The sequence below is a fragment of the Mus musculus genome, chromosome 14 (genome assembly GCF_000001635.26).
Source record: "Mus musculus strain C57BL/6J chromosome 14, GRCm38.p6 C57BL/6J".
Taxonomy (NCBI): Eukaryota; Metazoa; Chordata; class Mammalia; order Rodentia; family Muridae; genus Mus; species Mus musculus.
The window spans coordinates 57,384,846-57,401,869 of NC_000080.6; the positions used below are offsets into that span (position 1 = coordinate 57,384,846).

Here is a 17,024-nt window from a genome sequence, read left to right on the forward strand (position 1 = left end):
ACTTAAAAAAGTTGTATATTTATTTTGCTTTCTGACTCTGTGCTTGTACCTTCAATACTTCCATAACTATTTTCTGTTCCTCAATAAGGAAAGCCCACTTGATCCCGTCACGGACACACTTGGCGCATGCACATGGACCCACCATAGGCCCTGCGTCATGACGTGCTTCATGACGTGCGTCATGACGTGCTTCTCGGTCTTAGACAGTCTCAGAAGGACTTTGGGTCTCCCAGCACGAACCCCTCGCAGTCCGCCTGGGCTCACGCCACATGCGGATTTAGGTGCTTCCCCAACCTCCTTGGTGTAAAGATAAACAATCCTGTTGCCAGGGGTTCAAGACAGCCTAGTTTTGTTAGAGGCTGTGTTATAGGAAAGCCCACGACAGTATGTCAAACGCTGGACCATCCTGAGTGCCTCTAAGCACCGTCCCCAGAAGAGGAAAAGCAGGAACACACATCTTTAATCCAGATCCTAGAGGTGGGAAAGTCCACCTTTAATCTTGGCCACCCCTTCTGCAGGTAGCCCATACAAAGGACATGGGAAAAGGAAGCATTTGTTCTTTGCCTGCCCTTACTACTCATTGGTAAGTCCATTTCTTCACTGGCAGTAGAGCCTACTTCCTCAGGATCCTGGTGCATACTGAAGACCAGCTGAGATATCCAGCCTCGTGGACAAAACAACTACTAGACTCTTGGATGTTCCACTGGGAGACTAGCTGGACCACAGCCCATAAGCCACTTTAAAAAACTATATGATATAATATTATGTATAATATATTTCTATATATATTATATAATACATGAATATAATATATATTCATTTGCTCTCTATATACATATATACATATTCATTCTATCAGATCTGAACCCTGACTAATACACCCTCCATCTACCCCTAAATGAAGTTTAAGCAGAGGCACTCTCAAAAGTACAGAAAGGAAGGAAACGGAGTAACTCAGCCTTGGAGAAACCTAGCAAACATGACCTCAGCAGGTGTTCAAGTCACTATCAGCCACGGTGAGTCACGCTGACTGTTCACTCCCCCTTGATATGCCGTGATGAGACTGGCTATTAACCTCTGAGTGTCCCCCTCCCGCACCCCCAGCAACTGAGACCTCAGTGCTAATCAGGAGGAAAATATTAGGAGAATAAACAGAATTCAACTTCTTGCCTAGTGTTCTTCAAAATTGTCAAGGTCATCAAGAACAAGGAATGTCTCAGAAACTGTCACAATCCAGAAACAATAAATGAAGTGGCCCGGCCCTCTGCATAGGTGAGGAGTTAGCTCCAGGCCTTCCTGCCCCTGTTCTAGTGGGTGGCCATGTCCATAACCTAAAATGGCACAGCATTTTGCTCAGAACCTTCACCCATCCTCCTACACCTGTAGATCCCACCTTGAACATCTATAAACAACTTATACAGCTAAAACAATGAAAATACTATTGTGCAGGACTGTCATATTCCTCTGTTTACATCCCTAACGCTGCAACCCTCTAATACAGTTCCTTATGTTGTGCTGGCCTGCAACCATAAAATTATTTTGTTGCTACTTCCTAAGTGTAATTTTTTACTGGTATAAATCATAATGTAAATATCTGTTTTCCGATGGTCTTAGGCAACCTCTGTGAAAGAGTCATTCGACCCCAAAGGAGCCGAGACCTATAAGTCCAGAACCACTGGTTTAGAACCACAGGAAAAAGTCTGCACGCATTAAGTCAGGCACTTTTTTTTTTGTCAATTATTTTTAGTCCTTGTTTGGTTAAATCTCCAGATATGGATCCCAAGGACACAGAAATGTCAAGACAGTCTCCCCCCCCCCTTGGACCAATTCTAGCTAAACTCTATTGTTGGACGATATTCTGTGTGCAGGCAGGCACGAGAGTGCCTGACAGTGCCTAGAAGAAAATGGCACACCCAAACAGGACCTTACTCCATCTAAATCTCCAGGACTGGAGGAGGTTCACTAGATGGCAGCTGGATCTTTCTTGTACTTATCTCAGCATGCAGATAACATTTCAGTTAGCTTTGTTCAAGGAAGTGGGGGAGTGGAAAGACTTTATACGCTTGTTTGACCAGATGAACTCCATGCTCTGGGAACCTTTGAAATCTTGGCACATTATACAGTAGAGCTTGATACGTGTTAGTTGTTGACATCCATGAAAAAAAGCTGACTCTAGATAAAGGTCAGCGGCACATCCTATGGGGTCAACACAAGAGCAACAGCAGTTTGCTGGGGATACACAGAGTGCCAGCATGCTAGCTGTGTGCCAGGCGCCACTCCAGCTCCTGACCTTACAGTGGGCGGAAGACAGCCAACTAACGGAAGTGCTGAGAAAGAGGAAGTAGCTGGAAGTAGGGCCTTGAGTAGGAAATGGTCGGGACATGGAGGGAACTCTGAAAGCACCAATAGCAACTATCAGTTGGTTGCAGGAGGCGAGGGACCAAACCTGAAGGTGTCTGGAAGAAATGTGCCCCGGCAGAGCTGGAGCATGCCTGCAGGTCCAGGTGGGCAGGTCGGCACCACCAGCACGAAGGTGTTAGGAAAGAGAGGCAGAGAATGAGGTCAGAGAGCGGAGGGCAGAGGGGTGATCTCATTACATACAGAGCGTTTTGGAGGCCACAGCAGGGTTCAGGCTTTTAATCTGGGTGTGACGGGTAGCTAATGAAAGGTTTTAGATTACAGACATGAACAGACTGGTTTTAAAAGTTTAAAAGGAGCAGTCTGGAGCTAGGGATGGTGATGTATACCAGCTTTCAGGACGCTGTCAAAAGGATTTTGGGTTTAAAGGTATTCTTCGCTATACAGGAATATCCTGCAGCATGTGATTACACACACACACATACTCTCTCTCTCTCACACACACACACACACTCACACACACACATACACACATACTTACACTCTCTCTCTCACTCTCTCTCTCTCTCTCTCTCTCACACACACACACACACACACACACACACACACACACACCACACACACGATGGGCAGCACCTGCAGTTCCCAGGCAGCCCTGAGGTCACCAAGGGAATGAGATGCTCCACTGTGTGCTGAGACATAAACTGGGCTGTGCAGATGGATGTTTGTATTTAGGGCATTGTCCACTCCTGATATGTTCACCTTAAGATGGGTTTTTCCAACACAGCCTCGTCACAAGTCATGAAATGTCTGTACTTATAAGGAGTACAGAGGCCATTATAGGATGTGGTGGTGTACGTGGATAAGGGTAGCAGGGGGATGAAAAGTGGATAACTGGGTTCTTGATTTATATCTTAATAATTGCCGGTGGCCTATATGATGTGGGGGAAAAGAATCAATGCCAAATTATGTTCCAAGAAAGAATGAGATGTCATTAACTCTGTTGGTGAAGACTTTAGGAAATAATTAGGAGTTCAGTGCAGGATATTTTTAAGTGGGAAGCAGACATTAAAGAGGTATGGGGCTAGCACACAACTGGATAGGAACTAGGTTCAGAGTCAAGGCCTGGCCTAAGATGTCAGTGTGGGTATTGCTGTATGAACATTTCTAAAAATGTGACTAATGAGACCCCCCAGGAAAGTGAAAGTTGACACAGAAAGCAAAGGTTTGGGCTTTGGGACAGCCCAACTTTCTCTCTCTCTCTCCTTCCTTCCTCCCTTCCTCCCTTCCTTCCTTCCTTCCTTCCTCCCTTCCTCCCTTCCTTCCTTCCTTCCTTCCTCCCTTCCTCCCTTCCTCCCTTCCTTCCTCCCTTCCTCCCTTCCTTCCTTCCTTTCTTCCTTCTTTCCTTCCTTTCTCTCTCTCTCTCCCTCTCTTTCTCTCCCTTCCTTTCTTCCTTTCTTTCTTCCTTTCTTCCTTCTTTCTTTTCTTGTGTTTGTTTGTTTGTTTGTTTGTTTGTTTGTTGAGATAGGATCTCATTATATAGCCCTGGCTGTCCTGGTTATATAACCAGCAAAATGTTTCAACTCTAGTTGGGAAGTGCACGGCTGGCCAGATAACTCAACAAGTACAAGTGGTTGTACACATTGCCTGCCCACCTGAGTTCAATCCTAGATCTCCTAAGATGGCAGAAGAGAACTGACTGCTGAGAATTGTCCTCTGACCCCCACATACACCCTGTAGCATGAACAAGTGCTATATAGATAGCTGGATGGATGGATGGATGGATAGATAGGTAGATAGCTAGATGACAGATAATAGATAGATGATATAGATAGATAGATAGATAGATAGATAGATAGATAGATAGATAGATAGATGATAGAAGGATAGATGGTAGATGGTGGATAGATATATAGATGATAGAAATAGATGTATAAATGATGGATGGATAATAGATATATAGATGATGGATAGATAAATAACAGATATATAGATGATAGATAGATAGATAGATAGATAGATAGATAGATAGATAGATATAGATAGATGACAACCAAAGGAGAACACAGTACCACCGTGTTCACAAGCCACTGATCAGGTTCAGATTTGGGCTGACACTCAAGACATTGGGTTTAGCTGAATAAATAGGGATGTGGATCAATGTAAGGGCAGTCTTAGGGGTCTGGCATCAAGAGGAGTCTGCCGGGGAAAGGCAAGGCAAAAGAAGCCTCTAATTATAACAACCAGTCTAGGGAACTGAAGGATTAGATGGACATAGATTTGGCAGTTTCTCAGCTGCAGGAGATCTGACTCCATGTTCTACATTATCAGAATCATCTATAATTAATATAAGATTATATACAAATTTTAATCAAACTCATAGAGCTCTAGATGTGCACTAATCAATATGTTAGATTTTAGCCATGTGTAGCCATTAAAATTTAGATTACAGTCAAGTCAATGTTAAAGTTCTGTTGGTGAGCAGAATGAGACACAGTTCAAGTACTCACTGTCTGTGTGTCTCAGTGGCTACCAGGTAGGACAGCAAGGTTGGACAGATGCCTCTCCACAGGTCAGACATCGGGACAACTTGCATCTGTTCTGAACATGCCGATTTTTCTTGGTCATTACTCCCTGAACAATAACCAAGCATTTACATGCCATTTACACCATACTAAGTGGGGCATAAAGATGGGGAAAATTGAGGGGGGAGAGGGACACATGGGAAGGGAGTGGACTCCTCGACCAGAATCTGGCTTAAGTCTTTCACCAGCTATGAGTCACAACAATAACAACATCTTCTGTAAAGTTTCTTTGCGCAGAGACAATATTCCTTTTTCTTTCTCCCTTCCTTCCTTCTTTCCTTCCTTCCTTCCTTCCTTCCTTCCTTCCTTCCTTCCTTCCTTCCTTCCTTCCTCTTTTAAAGATTTATTTATTTAATACGAGTACACTGTCATTGTCTTCAGACACACCAGAAAAAGGCATCAGATCCTATAACAGATGGTTGTGAACTATCATGTGGTTGCTGGGAATTGAACTCAGGATCTCTGGAAGAGCAGCCAGTGCTCTTAACCACTAAGCCTTCTAACTCTTCAGTCCCGACAACATTCATTTTATACAAAGGTTTCTTAAGAAGAATGTTAAAACAGCAAAGAGCCATATTTTAGGGCTAAGAGTATACAGCCTTACTCACACATGTAAAATATAAGTTTCTGGGCATACCAAACCTTGTGGCCTATAGTTTTATAGTATTAGCTGTAATTCTATCTAACATAAAATATAATAAGATAAAGCCCATAGAATCAGACAAAGCAAACAAACAAAAGAAGATGAGCCACAGACAAGGTACAAGAAACAGAGACCCACTTGTTGACTCACTCAGGCAGGGATCCTACAAAAACACTAAACGCCACAGTATACCTGCAGAGGACCTGGTGCAGACCCTTGCAGGCCCTGGGCATGTGGCCTCAGTCTCTGTGAGTTCATATGAGCCTTGATTGTGTAGATTTAGGAGGCCTTGTTCTTAGTGTGGTCCATCCCCTCTTGCTCTTACACTCTGTCTCCTTTTCTGCAGGGTTCCCTTAGTCTTGAGGAGAGAGATTTGATGGAGACATCTTGTTTAGGGCCGAGTGTCCCAAGGTCTCTCACTCTCTGCATGTCTGGCTGTAGGTCTCTATATTTGTTCCCAACTGCTGCAGGAGGAAGCCAGACACCACCAAAATCTCACATATGGTTATTATAAAGACACTTAGGCAGCCCTTTCTTTTAAGAAACCCACGGGGGCTGGAGGGATGGCTCAGCGGTTAAGAGCACTGACTGCTCTTCCAGAGGTTCTGAGTTCAATTCCCAGCAACCACATGGTGGCTCACAACCATCTGTAATGAGATCTGATGCCCTCTTCTGGTGTATCTGAAGACAGCTACTGTGTACTCACATACATAAAATAAATAAATAAATAATCTTTAAAAAAAAAAAAAAAAAAAAAAGAAACCCACATTGTGTACTTTTTCTAGGCCTTAACTCTATATTAAAATCTCACTTGATAGACTCCAACTCTGCTTCACACTGACTGGTCCCAAAATTCTTTTCTACAGCAGAGTCAAGAATGCCAGCTTTACGTAAATAGAAGTTTCTAGAAAAACTTCCTTGGCTATGTCTCTAGCCCATTAGTTGTTTAGCAGCGACTAAAGTGCATGTGCATAGGTTCTTGTTTAGCAGTGACTAAAGTCAACTATGATGTGCATAGGTTCTATGCAAATGCTCCACTGTATCATGTAAGAACTTTGAGCATCAGATGTTTGGTATCCTGTGAGGCAGGGTACCTGGGATCAACTATGTAGAGCACCTCTCATCTTTGTGCAAGGTTCTATTACACTGGGTTGTTCCAAACCATGAAGGAATGGGAAACCCATTCGATGGTGAGCTAGACTCTAAAGAGAAGGGTTCTAGGCTGAAGATGTATTTCTTCAATCCAGTCCTCTAAAGGGCCTTTAGCACCGTTTAACAGTTTAAGACTTTCTGTTTATAGGCCAGTGAATGTTCAAAACAGCCCTTGCCTGGCCAGACACTAGCTCTAGACACACATGTTATGTTTATCAGAATGGTGACTTATTTAACCACAAAAGCCGCCTCAGATGTGGTTAGCACCAGGCTGTATTGCCACTGTGGGGGTTTCAGTGATAAAACCATCCTGTGATAGCTCATATCCCAGGCTAGCCCTCTCTATATGGACCAAGCCACGTTTCAACTCTTGATCCACCTGTCTCTGCTTCCTGAGTGCTAAAATTTCAGGTGTAACCCACCGTACCTGGTGGGTTTAAAAAACAAGCAAACCAACAGAAGCCAAGAACTTATCAGAGCTAGATATGGTATTGCATGCCTGAAATTCTAGTCCTTTGGAAGTTGCAGATAGAGTCAGGAGGCTTAGAAGTTCAAGGGATACATAGGATACAGTCTCAAATAGAAAAAAAAAATTGATGAAAGAGGGCAAGAAAGGAAGGAAAGAAAAAGAAATCCCTTTTACATTTCAATTTAGGAAGACCCTGCCGAGTGCCCATCCAATCTGCACCTCACCCACTGCTGATCAAGCCACAGCCCTAGAGCGGTGTGGCCTTAGACTCCTGTGTGCTGACACACTGTGACAATGAGAAGGATGGAAAGAGGAACGGTGGGCTGCAGACACAGGCGAAGGAACAGGCAGTGCTGGCAAGCTGCACACATATGGAAGGGTGTGTTCTCTCCCTGGGTCTATAAAAGCAAAGGTCAAAAACTATAAGAGATGAGGCCACTCACATCCAGCAACCTCCCTTAGCCTGGACTGCATTCCAAAGCAGGTGGGAGGGGACTAGTTCTGTTCGACCTTGTTCTTATTATCTCTGCTAGAGAGTGCTAAGGAGGAAACCCAAGGCTCCCTGTATGCTAGGCAATTGCTGTACCTGTTACTGACCCACATCTCCGACATAACAAGAACTGCTTTTGTCGCTTGTGTTTATTTTGTTTAAGCCACAGTCTCACTTTCTGCTGAAGCCTTCTGGGTGTTGGGATTAAGGGGGTATACTGCAGTGCCCCACTTAACAACATCTCATATTTCTTTATTTTTTATTATATTTTATGTGTTTGAGTGTTTTTTGTGTGTGCGTGTGCATGTAGATGCGTTTGTGCACCAAAGTGTGTGTGTGTGTGTGTGTGTGCACCAAAGTATATGAAGTGTCTGAGGAGACCAGAGGAGGGCTCTGGACCCTATGGAACTGAAACTACAGGTGTTTGTGAACTGTCATGTATGTCCTGGGATTTGAACCCCAAGCCCCCTGGAAAGCAATCAGTGTCCTTAATCATCTGAGCGTCTCTCCAGTCCTTTTCCATTTCTTTGATACAGCTACTACAACATTCAGCTTCTCAGTGTGGCTTGTATCCGCAGCACACAATGAACATGGTCACTTCAGCATCACCCCATGGCTGGAAAGTTCCTGCCTGTTCCTTCTGCTTTGTCATCCCCAGTGCTATGTAATTAACTACCCCCACCCCCGTCCTTAAGCGTTCTACCACCCTCTAACTTTATCTGAACATCTAGACACCTGAAATCCATATGACAAGAGCCCAGAGAAGAAGAAATGCAAGGTCCTTCCCATTTTGATGTATCTTAAAGTTTCAAAATTCCTAAGTCTATCAGAAAAGCTACCTTGGGACACAGCAGCAAGCAAAGCATCAGGGAAAGACTTCAGTAGCAAAGTCGGTCCTATCGGTTTTATCACTAATGCCAGCCAGATTTGAATAAGATCACTCTAGGACCATTTTGTTTGTTTGTTTATTCTTTTTAAAGACTTGTCTTGTTATTATAGCCATGGATGGCCTTCCACTTAATAGCAATCCTTCTGCCTCAGTCTCCTGGGTGCTAGGATCTCAGGCACCACCAAGCCTGACTCTAGCTACTTTTAAAATTACCTGTCTGTCTACAGCTACCTTTTCATGAGGACACACTGCTTCTAAGATACTGATGTAAGTGAGCTGCGTAAAGCTGGACATTATTAAATGTTTCCTAGGAAGGACACATTAGTGTTGTCACAGACTCAGAGGCAGAGAGACAGTATGTATACCTCTGTATGTATGGATCTCTGTATGTGGAAGAATTAACAGATTTTTCAGGAATACTCAGGGCAATACTTTAAAGAAAATATTTGTCTCAAAGAGTTTAAATTTTTAAAAAAAATGTAGCTTAAGAGCCTCTACTGCTACTGACAGCTGGTGGCTTCTGGGGAAGGGAGAACCAGTTTTCTTTAGAAGTGTGGCCCCTGAGATGTTAACCGACCACTCATGGATAGTCCCATACCCATGAGTATATACAGGCAGCACAAAAAGTCACAATATTGGGAGGTGTGGAGAGGTGGACATAGAAGGTGAATATGATCAAAATTCATTTTATAAAATTCTCAAATAATTCATGTTATATTAAATTACAATTGCCCCAAAGCAAAATTCTGGAATCTTATTAAAGAGGAATATTCCAGAATATAAATCTCCTCTTTAATATTGTACTGGCTAGTTTTATGTCAACTTGGCACAAGCTGGAGCCTTCAGAGAGGGAGCCTCAACTGAGAAAATGTCTCCAGAAGATCCTGCTGTAGGCCAGCTTGGGGGGCATTCTCTTAATTGGTGATTAATATGAGAAGGCCCAGCCCATTATGGGTGGTGCCATCCCTGGGCTAGAGGTCCTGAGCTCTATAAAAAAGCATATGGCTGACCAGACAATAAGGAGCAAGCCAGTAAGCAACACCCCTCAATGGCCTCTGCCTCAGCTCCTGCCTCCAAGTTCCTGGCCTGTTTTGAGCTCCTTCCTTGTGGACGGCCACCTGGAAGTGTAATCAGAGATAAACCCTTTCCTTCCCAAGTTGCTTTAGTCATGGTGTCTCATCACAGTAATAGCAACCCTAACATAGACAAATATCAAACAACGTCCTCCAAGGCCTTCACATATGTAGGGCTATCTCTATAGGAAACATTCGAACACCTGTCGATTGGGACCAGGGGGAGTAGATATGGATTAAAATGCTAATGTGGGCAAGACAGTATCAGCACGTAGAAGCTTCCAGAAGCCAGAAGTTTTATCTTAGAGAAGACCAACCCCGAGCTGAGGACTAAATCCTATGTCTGGTGAGAAGAGGGTTCGAGTAAAGGCAGGTCCAGCACCAGGATATGCAGTGCTTAGCTTTAAACCCTGCCCTCCTTGCCCACACCCACCCTCCCCAACTGTCCTAAACAAGCTCAAGTCTAGAATAGGTTTGCCACCACAGAACAGTGGGTAATGATGGTCCCAGTGACTGGGAAACAGTTGTGTAAAGATGATGTGACAGTGACAGCCTGAGAACACCACTCAAATGCCCCTCTGTCCTCATCTCTATCCCAGTTACTCAAGTTGTCACTTCCTGGTTTTCTATCTTTCGCTCCTACATCCTCAGACCGTGAGGTTTGGTTTTGGTTTGTTTGTTTTTTTTTTTTCGGGGGGGGGGGTTTGTCCTCCATCCTTAGTCCCCATAAGTCTACTCTTCTCTGCCATTTTAAAACAACCTGCCCAGAAGCTCACAGGGTTAAATGGTCCTAAGGAAAAGTAGCCTTGGTGGAAAGAGCAATAGAAAATACTTAAATCAAGGGCAAATTTCTAGATGGGTATGTTCTGTAATCCCAACACTGAGGGGACTTGGGGAGAGACTGAGGCAGAAGGACACCCTCTGTGACATGGGAATTAGGAGTCTATAACAGTAACTCATATTCTCCTGCTGTTGTTGTCTCTGAGGCTTACTGCCTCCATCTGCTAACCTAGGCCTAGGCCTAGAACCTTCTAGCTACTCTAGGCTTAGAATGCTTTCAGCCTCTGAAACTTGCTGCTAAATAAGCTCACAACTTTCTAGTTCTTTCTGAGCTCTGATTGGCTGGCTCACCTCAGCTGTCCTGGCTCAAACTCCTCTCCAGGCTGACTGGTTCCATCCAGTTTCTCCTTAATTACTCGGCTACGCCTGCAACTAACTCAGGCCCTCTGTTCTAATCTTCTGGCTCATTCTGTCTTCACCTGTGTCTACCTTGTTCTCCAACTTTCTTCTGTAAAACTCTCCCTGTAAAACTGCCCCTCTCTCTCTGCACTGTCTCTCCAGTAGCTTCCTTCTCCTTTCTCTTCTCAGGAGAGTTAGACGTATCCTAGTCTGTCAGATCTTTCTCTGGTTCATCATTCTGTCTGCCACTCAATTAGACATCACTTTCAAACATGAGTGCCTCCTTCTACAAACTACTTTACTTTCATTGTTTGGGTTTAAAGGTGTGTAGTAAAGGTCTGTCTGTATTCCAGCCCGAGGGATAAGAGGTGTGGGCTAAGGCTGAGCTACACCACAACTAGAAACAGCTTTTTTTCAGTAAATAACACAATCTTGGCGTTCACAATAAGATTAAATATCTTGCATCAGAGTTCAGCTTTGGCTACATGAACCCTGCCACACACACACACACACACACACACACACACACACACACACACACTTACAGTGAGCCAGTAACCTGACACATTTTTATAGTTCTGGCACTTTTAGAGGGCTGAAACAGGAGAACCAGGCCAGCCTAGGCTACATAGTAAGGTCCTATATCAGATGGGGTAAAAATGACCTAGGGTATAGGTCAATAAGAAACTTACCCACACTTGCAGGGCCCTGAGTTTAATCCTCACACTTCAAGAAGAAGGGGAAGAAAGGGAGAGAGGGAAGGAGTGAGAGGGAACAAGATAGAGGGATAGAAGAGGAAGAACAGCCCAGGGAGAGGCCTGGGGTGTAAAGGTGTTTGCCATGAAAACCTAGGGACCTAATCTGAGTTTGATCCCCAGGCCCCACATAAGGGTATGGAGAAAACCAACTCCACAAGGTTGTTTTTTGATCTCTACTCATACTACATATACCTACACACACACACACACACACACACACACAAATAAATATATTTTTAAAAACTTGTCTAACTTCTTTCAAAAGAAAGCAGTGAATCGCTGCCAGGTCTATTTCTATGTTGTTTTTGGTTTTGTTTGAGATTCTTGCCCAGGTTGGCCTGGAACTTGAGATCCTCCCATCTCCACCTTCCTAGGATTACAGGCGTGCAGGTGCGCAAGGGAGCAGCCCGGCCAAGCTCTTCATCCAGGTATTAAGGCATTGATTTACATTCTGGGCGCCATCAGTTAAAACGGATATTCCCATGAGTCACCCATGGGGCCCTGAAAGATAGAGACGGTCAGTGATAGGACAGAAATAAAGTTGATAGAGATGAGATAAGATGGTAGAAGATAGGTAGTAGATATAATATAGATAGATAGATGATTGACTGACAGCTGGATAAGCAAATGAGAAAGAAGGACGGGGAAGGATGAGGGAGTAAGCAGAAGACAGAATTTCCACATTAGAAAACAATAGCTCAGGTCATCTTGTGCTCCTTAAGATGTCCCGGCCCCCTTCTAGTTCCCTGTCCATGAGCTCAGAAATAACTGACTGTTGAGTCTCTCCTTGGGAGTCTATGAACCACCCACAGCCAGACGAATGCAAAATCCAGTCAAAATCCCACATGACACCTGTCAGGTGCAGGCAGAGATCTACTTCCCAACGGAGACCTGCAAAAACCTAGCCCGTGACACCAGTGGCTCTCACAGAAGGCGAGGCAGCACAGTTCACCACAGGAGCAAAGTGCACACTTTTGATATTTCTTGACCATTCAACCACAGGCAACCACGGGAAAGGACAAAGGTACAGCTAATTCTGCAGTTCTGTAAGAGAGAAAATAGCAACAGCATTCTGACACCTCCCTCCAAAGAACTCTCAAGGAAAAAGCCTGAACTTGGGACTGGTCTGCAGGCAGAACAACAAGTAGCCAAAACTATAAGCAGGGACATGAAGCCACTCCTTTAATAGCTACCAACCAATACTAGTTATTATGTGTTGCTACACGTTGATAGACTTTCAGACAGCTAGGCAATGAAAGATATTCTAAGCGTTCTTATTTTTTAAAAAAAGAAGCAATAAGGAGAAAGGGGAATCATGAGAACAGAAATTGGTGTGTCAGATGAACTTGGGCTGTTAAAGTGACTCAGCCTCCTGCCTTGGGACACATACACACAGGAAAGCAGGGTGCCTTGACTGACAAGGTTTCTGCCTCGAGAGATTTAGCCTAGCCCAGTGGTGCATGCGAACCAGCCTCCTTGCCAACCCAGGCCAATAGTTATCCGTTAGTTACTATCATCTTGGTAAAACTCTTGTCTGCGTTCTTAATAAGAATAAGCTGCTTTCACGCTGGGGTATTTGGCAGGAGGATCAAGAGTTCAAGGATAGCCTCAGCTAACCTAGAAATTTTGAGGCCAGGATGAGCTACACAAGACCTCCGTCTCAAAAGCATAAGAACACAGTTTTCGCAGGTTCATTGCTAGTATTCAATGATGCCAGGCACCTCTGGCCTGCGCTGACAAAAGTGACCCCGCACCGATTTAAGGCTCTCCTTACTGCTTGGCTAAGCCACGGCCACCACCTAGTCTACTGCCAGACTAGCTTCGGAGCCCAAGTGCGAAGCGCCTGGAGGAGCGAGGTACAGCCTGATGCCCACCCGAGGCACCCACGGCCGCCCGCGGGAGGTCCCGCGTTCGGGACGCTGCCAGGGCGCCAGCCATTGCAGCACGGCGCCACTGAGACCTTTACCTGCCTACGATCACCACCCCGCCCGCTGCTGGGGACGCCATGGCAGATCCGGGCCTGGCTGTACAGCTGCGTTAGCGGAGGGAGCGAGCAAAGCAGAGCGGGTCGCGCGCCAGAATAAGGCTGGGCGCCTGGGTGGGCGTGCCCAAACCTCATGAGGACTATCCCATTGGCTGACAAGCTCCGGGGAGGGGCCAAGGCGCAGGAGAGGCGGAGCCCTCGGGGAGAGACTTCAGGAAGGCCACTGGGCTCTAGCACCGGGGAGCGTGGGACGGTGGATGCAAACAGGGAAGACCAGACACTTCTGAGCTGAGCAATTTTTATTTTTAAGTTTCTAACAGGAAACCATTAAACCATGAGCGGATACTGCCAGGTTGGCGCAAAGGTTCACCCCAGAGACACTTTCAAGAAAATGTTGCTTTAAAGACGTTAGCACCAGTTTGTCACTTTAAGGACTTTTGTTCCACTGTTTACATTCTACTCTACACTGGAAATCCAGGTCTGGTGAGATACCTGCAGCCTGGCTTCACTGATGTGAACGGAGGCCCGGATACTTAAGGGACAAGCTACAAATGGAAACTCCGGATATGTTACTCTGAGAAACGGAAGGACGAATTTGAATTCCTTGTAGCGTACCACAGCTTCTGTGTGCCTTACTTCCTCCTTCCAGAGGCGTGCAGTGCCAAATGTGTTAGGAAAAGAAAAAGAAAAACCAAGCAGGGCGTGATGGAATGCACCTGCTCTCGCAAAACCTGGGAGGCTGAACCGGGAGTTCCAGCCAGGCTACATTCAGAGACAGCAAGACCCTGTTGCAAAAAAAAAAAAAAAAAAAAAAAAGGCTAGTGCCCTGATTACACTTGGGTCTGAGACCAGAGAACGAGAGGCATTACACTGCATGACACAAGTTTTGTGCCCACAATCGGAAGTGGAAACACTTTGAGGCCAGCAGTTTGGGAAAAGCTGAAATCAGAACACACTCACACTGACAGATTCAGGAGAGTAGACACTTGCCTTATTCCCACCACCTTGTCAGGGATTCGGAAAGAGAAACCTCTGAGGCAGTCAGGTTTTTAAACAGTTCCACAAATTATCAATAAACATTTGAAGATGCCGAGCCCCGTTTAAATGAGATGAAAAGTGGCACGAGGAAAACACCTTTTACCCATCAGATCGGCCAAATTACACTGATGGCCAGTCCCTCTCTGCAAGGGAGAGTGTACTGACTGGTTTTGTGTCATCTTGACACAAGCTGGAGTCATCAGAGAGGAAGGCTGCTCAGTTGAGGAGATGCCTCCATGAGATCCAGCTTAAGGCATTTTCTCAACTAGTGATCAAGAGGGGAGGGCCCATTGTGGATGGCCAGTAGGCAGCTCCCTATATAGCCCCTGCATCAGTTCCTGCCTTCGGGTTCCTGCCCTGCTTGAGTCCCTGACCTGACTTCCTTCGGTGACAAACTGCAAGACTAAACCTTTTCCTCCCCAACTTGCTTTTTGGTCATGGTGTTTTGTTGAAGTAATAGAAACTCTAACTAAGACATATTTTCTTACAAACCTAAGGCAGCTTTAAACTGTCTCTTCCTTTCTGAAGAAGAAGGTCAAATGACTAAGGTTATGAATGCCACCTTATCCTATTTTGTGTCTGCCTAGACACTCCTCCATCTTCAATCCTGCAAAAGCCGTATCTGCCTTGGCAATGCTTATTTTCAGTGCATGATCCTGACCATGGTCCAGGCATATTAACCAAAATAATTAATGTTTGCACAAGCTAAAGCTAAACCAACTAAGAGGGTGTATAAATAAAAAAGAAGTAGTGTCTAAAAAATACTGCTGAGTTTTACAAGAAAACTTAGATGTTACTAGGACACCCCAAATTCCTCACTAATGTGAACCCTACCTCTAGCACTAGTGCAATTGTGGTTTTTGTTTTTAAAAACACCATGCCCCTGAGCTTGAACATCAAGAGACATTTTGGAGTCATGAGCCCACGTTGGTCTAGCAATTAATAAAGGGCTCGTGTACTTATAATAGGTTTGATTAGCATGGTTGCCAGTAGCTACCTCTTATGGATCATTTCAAGGTCACAGTAAGTCATTTGGGAGAGCATCTGCCACAGCTCAGGATCAAAAGTACCAACTCAAGATCATTCATAGTCAAATACTGAGCTGGAGACAAGAGGGAAAGAAGCAGGGGGAAGGGTCCCAGGGGAGATGGAGAGACCCGATTAGGTCATTGGGTACATATTCCCCAACTTAATGTAGTGCTGGGCGACCCTAGTTAGTTGTCACCAAGCGAATTAGTATAAATAAGGCTAACCTACCACATGCATCTCCATGCAGCTATTTTTAATTCCTTCTTCATTGTGTTGTGCAGCCAAGGAACACCCAGCAGTGGCCAAAATGGAGGTCACTGATCTTGGACTGGTAGCTTCCCGTACTGTGAGGTAACATACATCCTCCGTAGAAAGCCTAGCTTCCAATGTGTGTTATGGCAAGAGAAAACTGACAACTCAGGGGAGCTGCTGCCGAGCTCCTAAAAGCCTCACTATAACCTGAGCTTGGGAACTCTGGGTGAAAGGAACACCTCACACTATTCAGAGCACGGCCTTTTTGTCCACACCTGAGTTTAGTTAGTGAGTGACTTGGGAAGGCCTCCTCAGGGTAGGGACCACTGTCAGGGGAATGAATCTTAAAGCTAGAGAATAGGAACTTCTAACCTCACTATCAGGTTCTTCGTGAGGGTGCAGGGTGGTTCAAGATCGACTTACCCATCAATAGCCAGTGATTTAATGAGATATTCCTGCACAATGATGCTGCCATACAACCCAAAGGGAGGGGGCTCAACCAGCTTCCTAGTAGTGATCAATAATGTATACACTAAGTGAGACAACCCAGGCCCAGAAAGACAAACATTCTATGTTCTCTCTTGGATGTGGATCTCAGCTTTGAATTTTTATATTTATGTGCTGAAGTAGGAGCAAGTGTCTCTAGGGGCCAGAGAACAAGGAAAGATCATAGGAGGTGGCAGGCCAGGGATTTGTGAAGGACGATAAAAACACATCAGAGCAGATGAGGGAATAACAGAGAAGGGTTAACAGACATGGGTGATGGGATAGGGAAATGCAGGAATTAGAAAAAGAGTTAGCCAGAACTCATGGCATCTGGAAAGGCCACAGAGAGACCTACCACCTTGTAAGCTAACTCAACAATACAATTTAAAACAAAAGTACCCTGCACAGCTGCACAGGTGGTCAACACTCTTCTAGATAGAAGTTTTTAATTGAAAGCTCCAGTGCTAGGTGTAGGGGACTCCTCATGAATTCTTAGCCAGGAAGCTCCCAGAGCCTCACAAAACAATACAGGCCGTTGCTGTTGCTCTTGGTTTCCCACCAGAACTAGATGACAAGATCCTACAGCTGAAGATATCACACACTAAGACACAGAGAAACCAAGCCAGGACTTAGTTTGAA

General features: G+C 44.9%; 1 protein-coding gene and 1 pseudogene across 1 annotated transcript in view; both read right to left on the minus strand.

Annotated features, from left to right (window-relative positions):
* Positions 1–13,638, minus strand: part of Cryl1 (crystallin, lambda 1) — a 123,450-nt gene extending 109,812 nt beyond the window's left edge. Inside the window, exon 1 of the mRNA NM_030004.3 lies at positions 13,563–13,638. Within this exon, the coding sequence (NP_084280.2) occupies positions 13,563–13,603 (41 nt within the window). The 5' untranslated portion in view covers positions 13,604–13,638. The remainder of the gene's footprint in view (positions 1–13,562) is intronic.
* On the minus strand, positions 20–723 carry Gm29717 (annotated as a pseudogene).
* Positions 13,639–17,024: the final 3,386 nt, after the last annotated feature.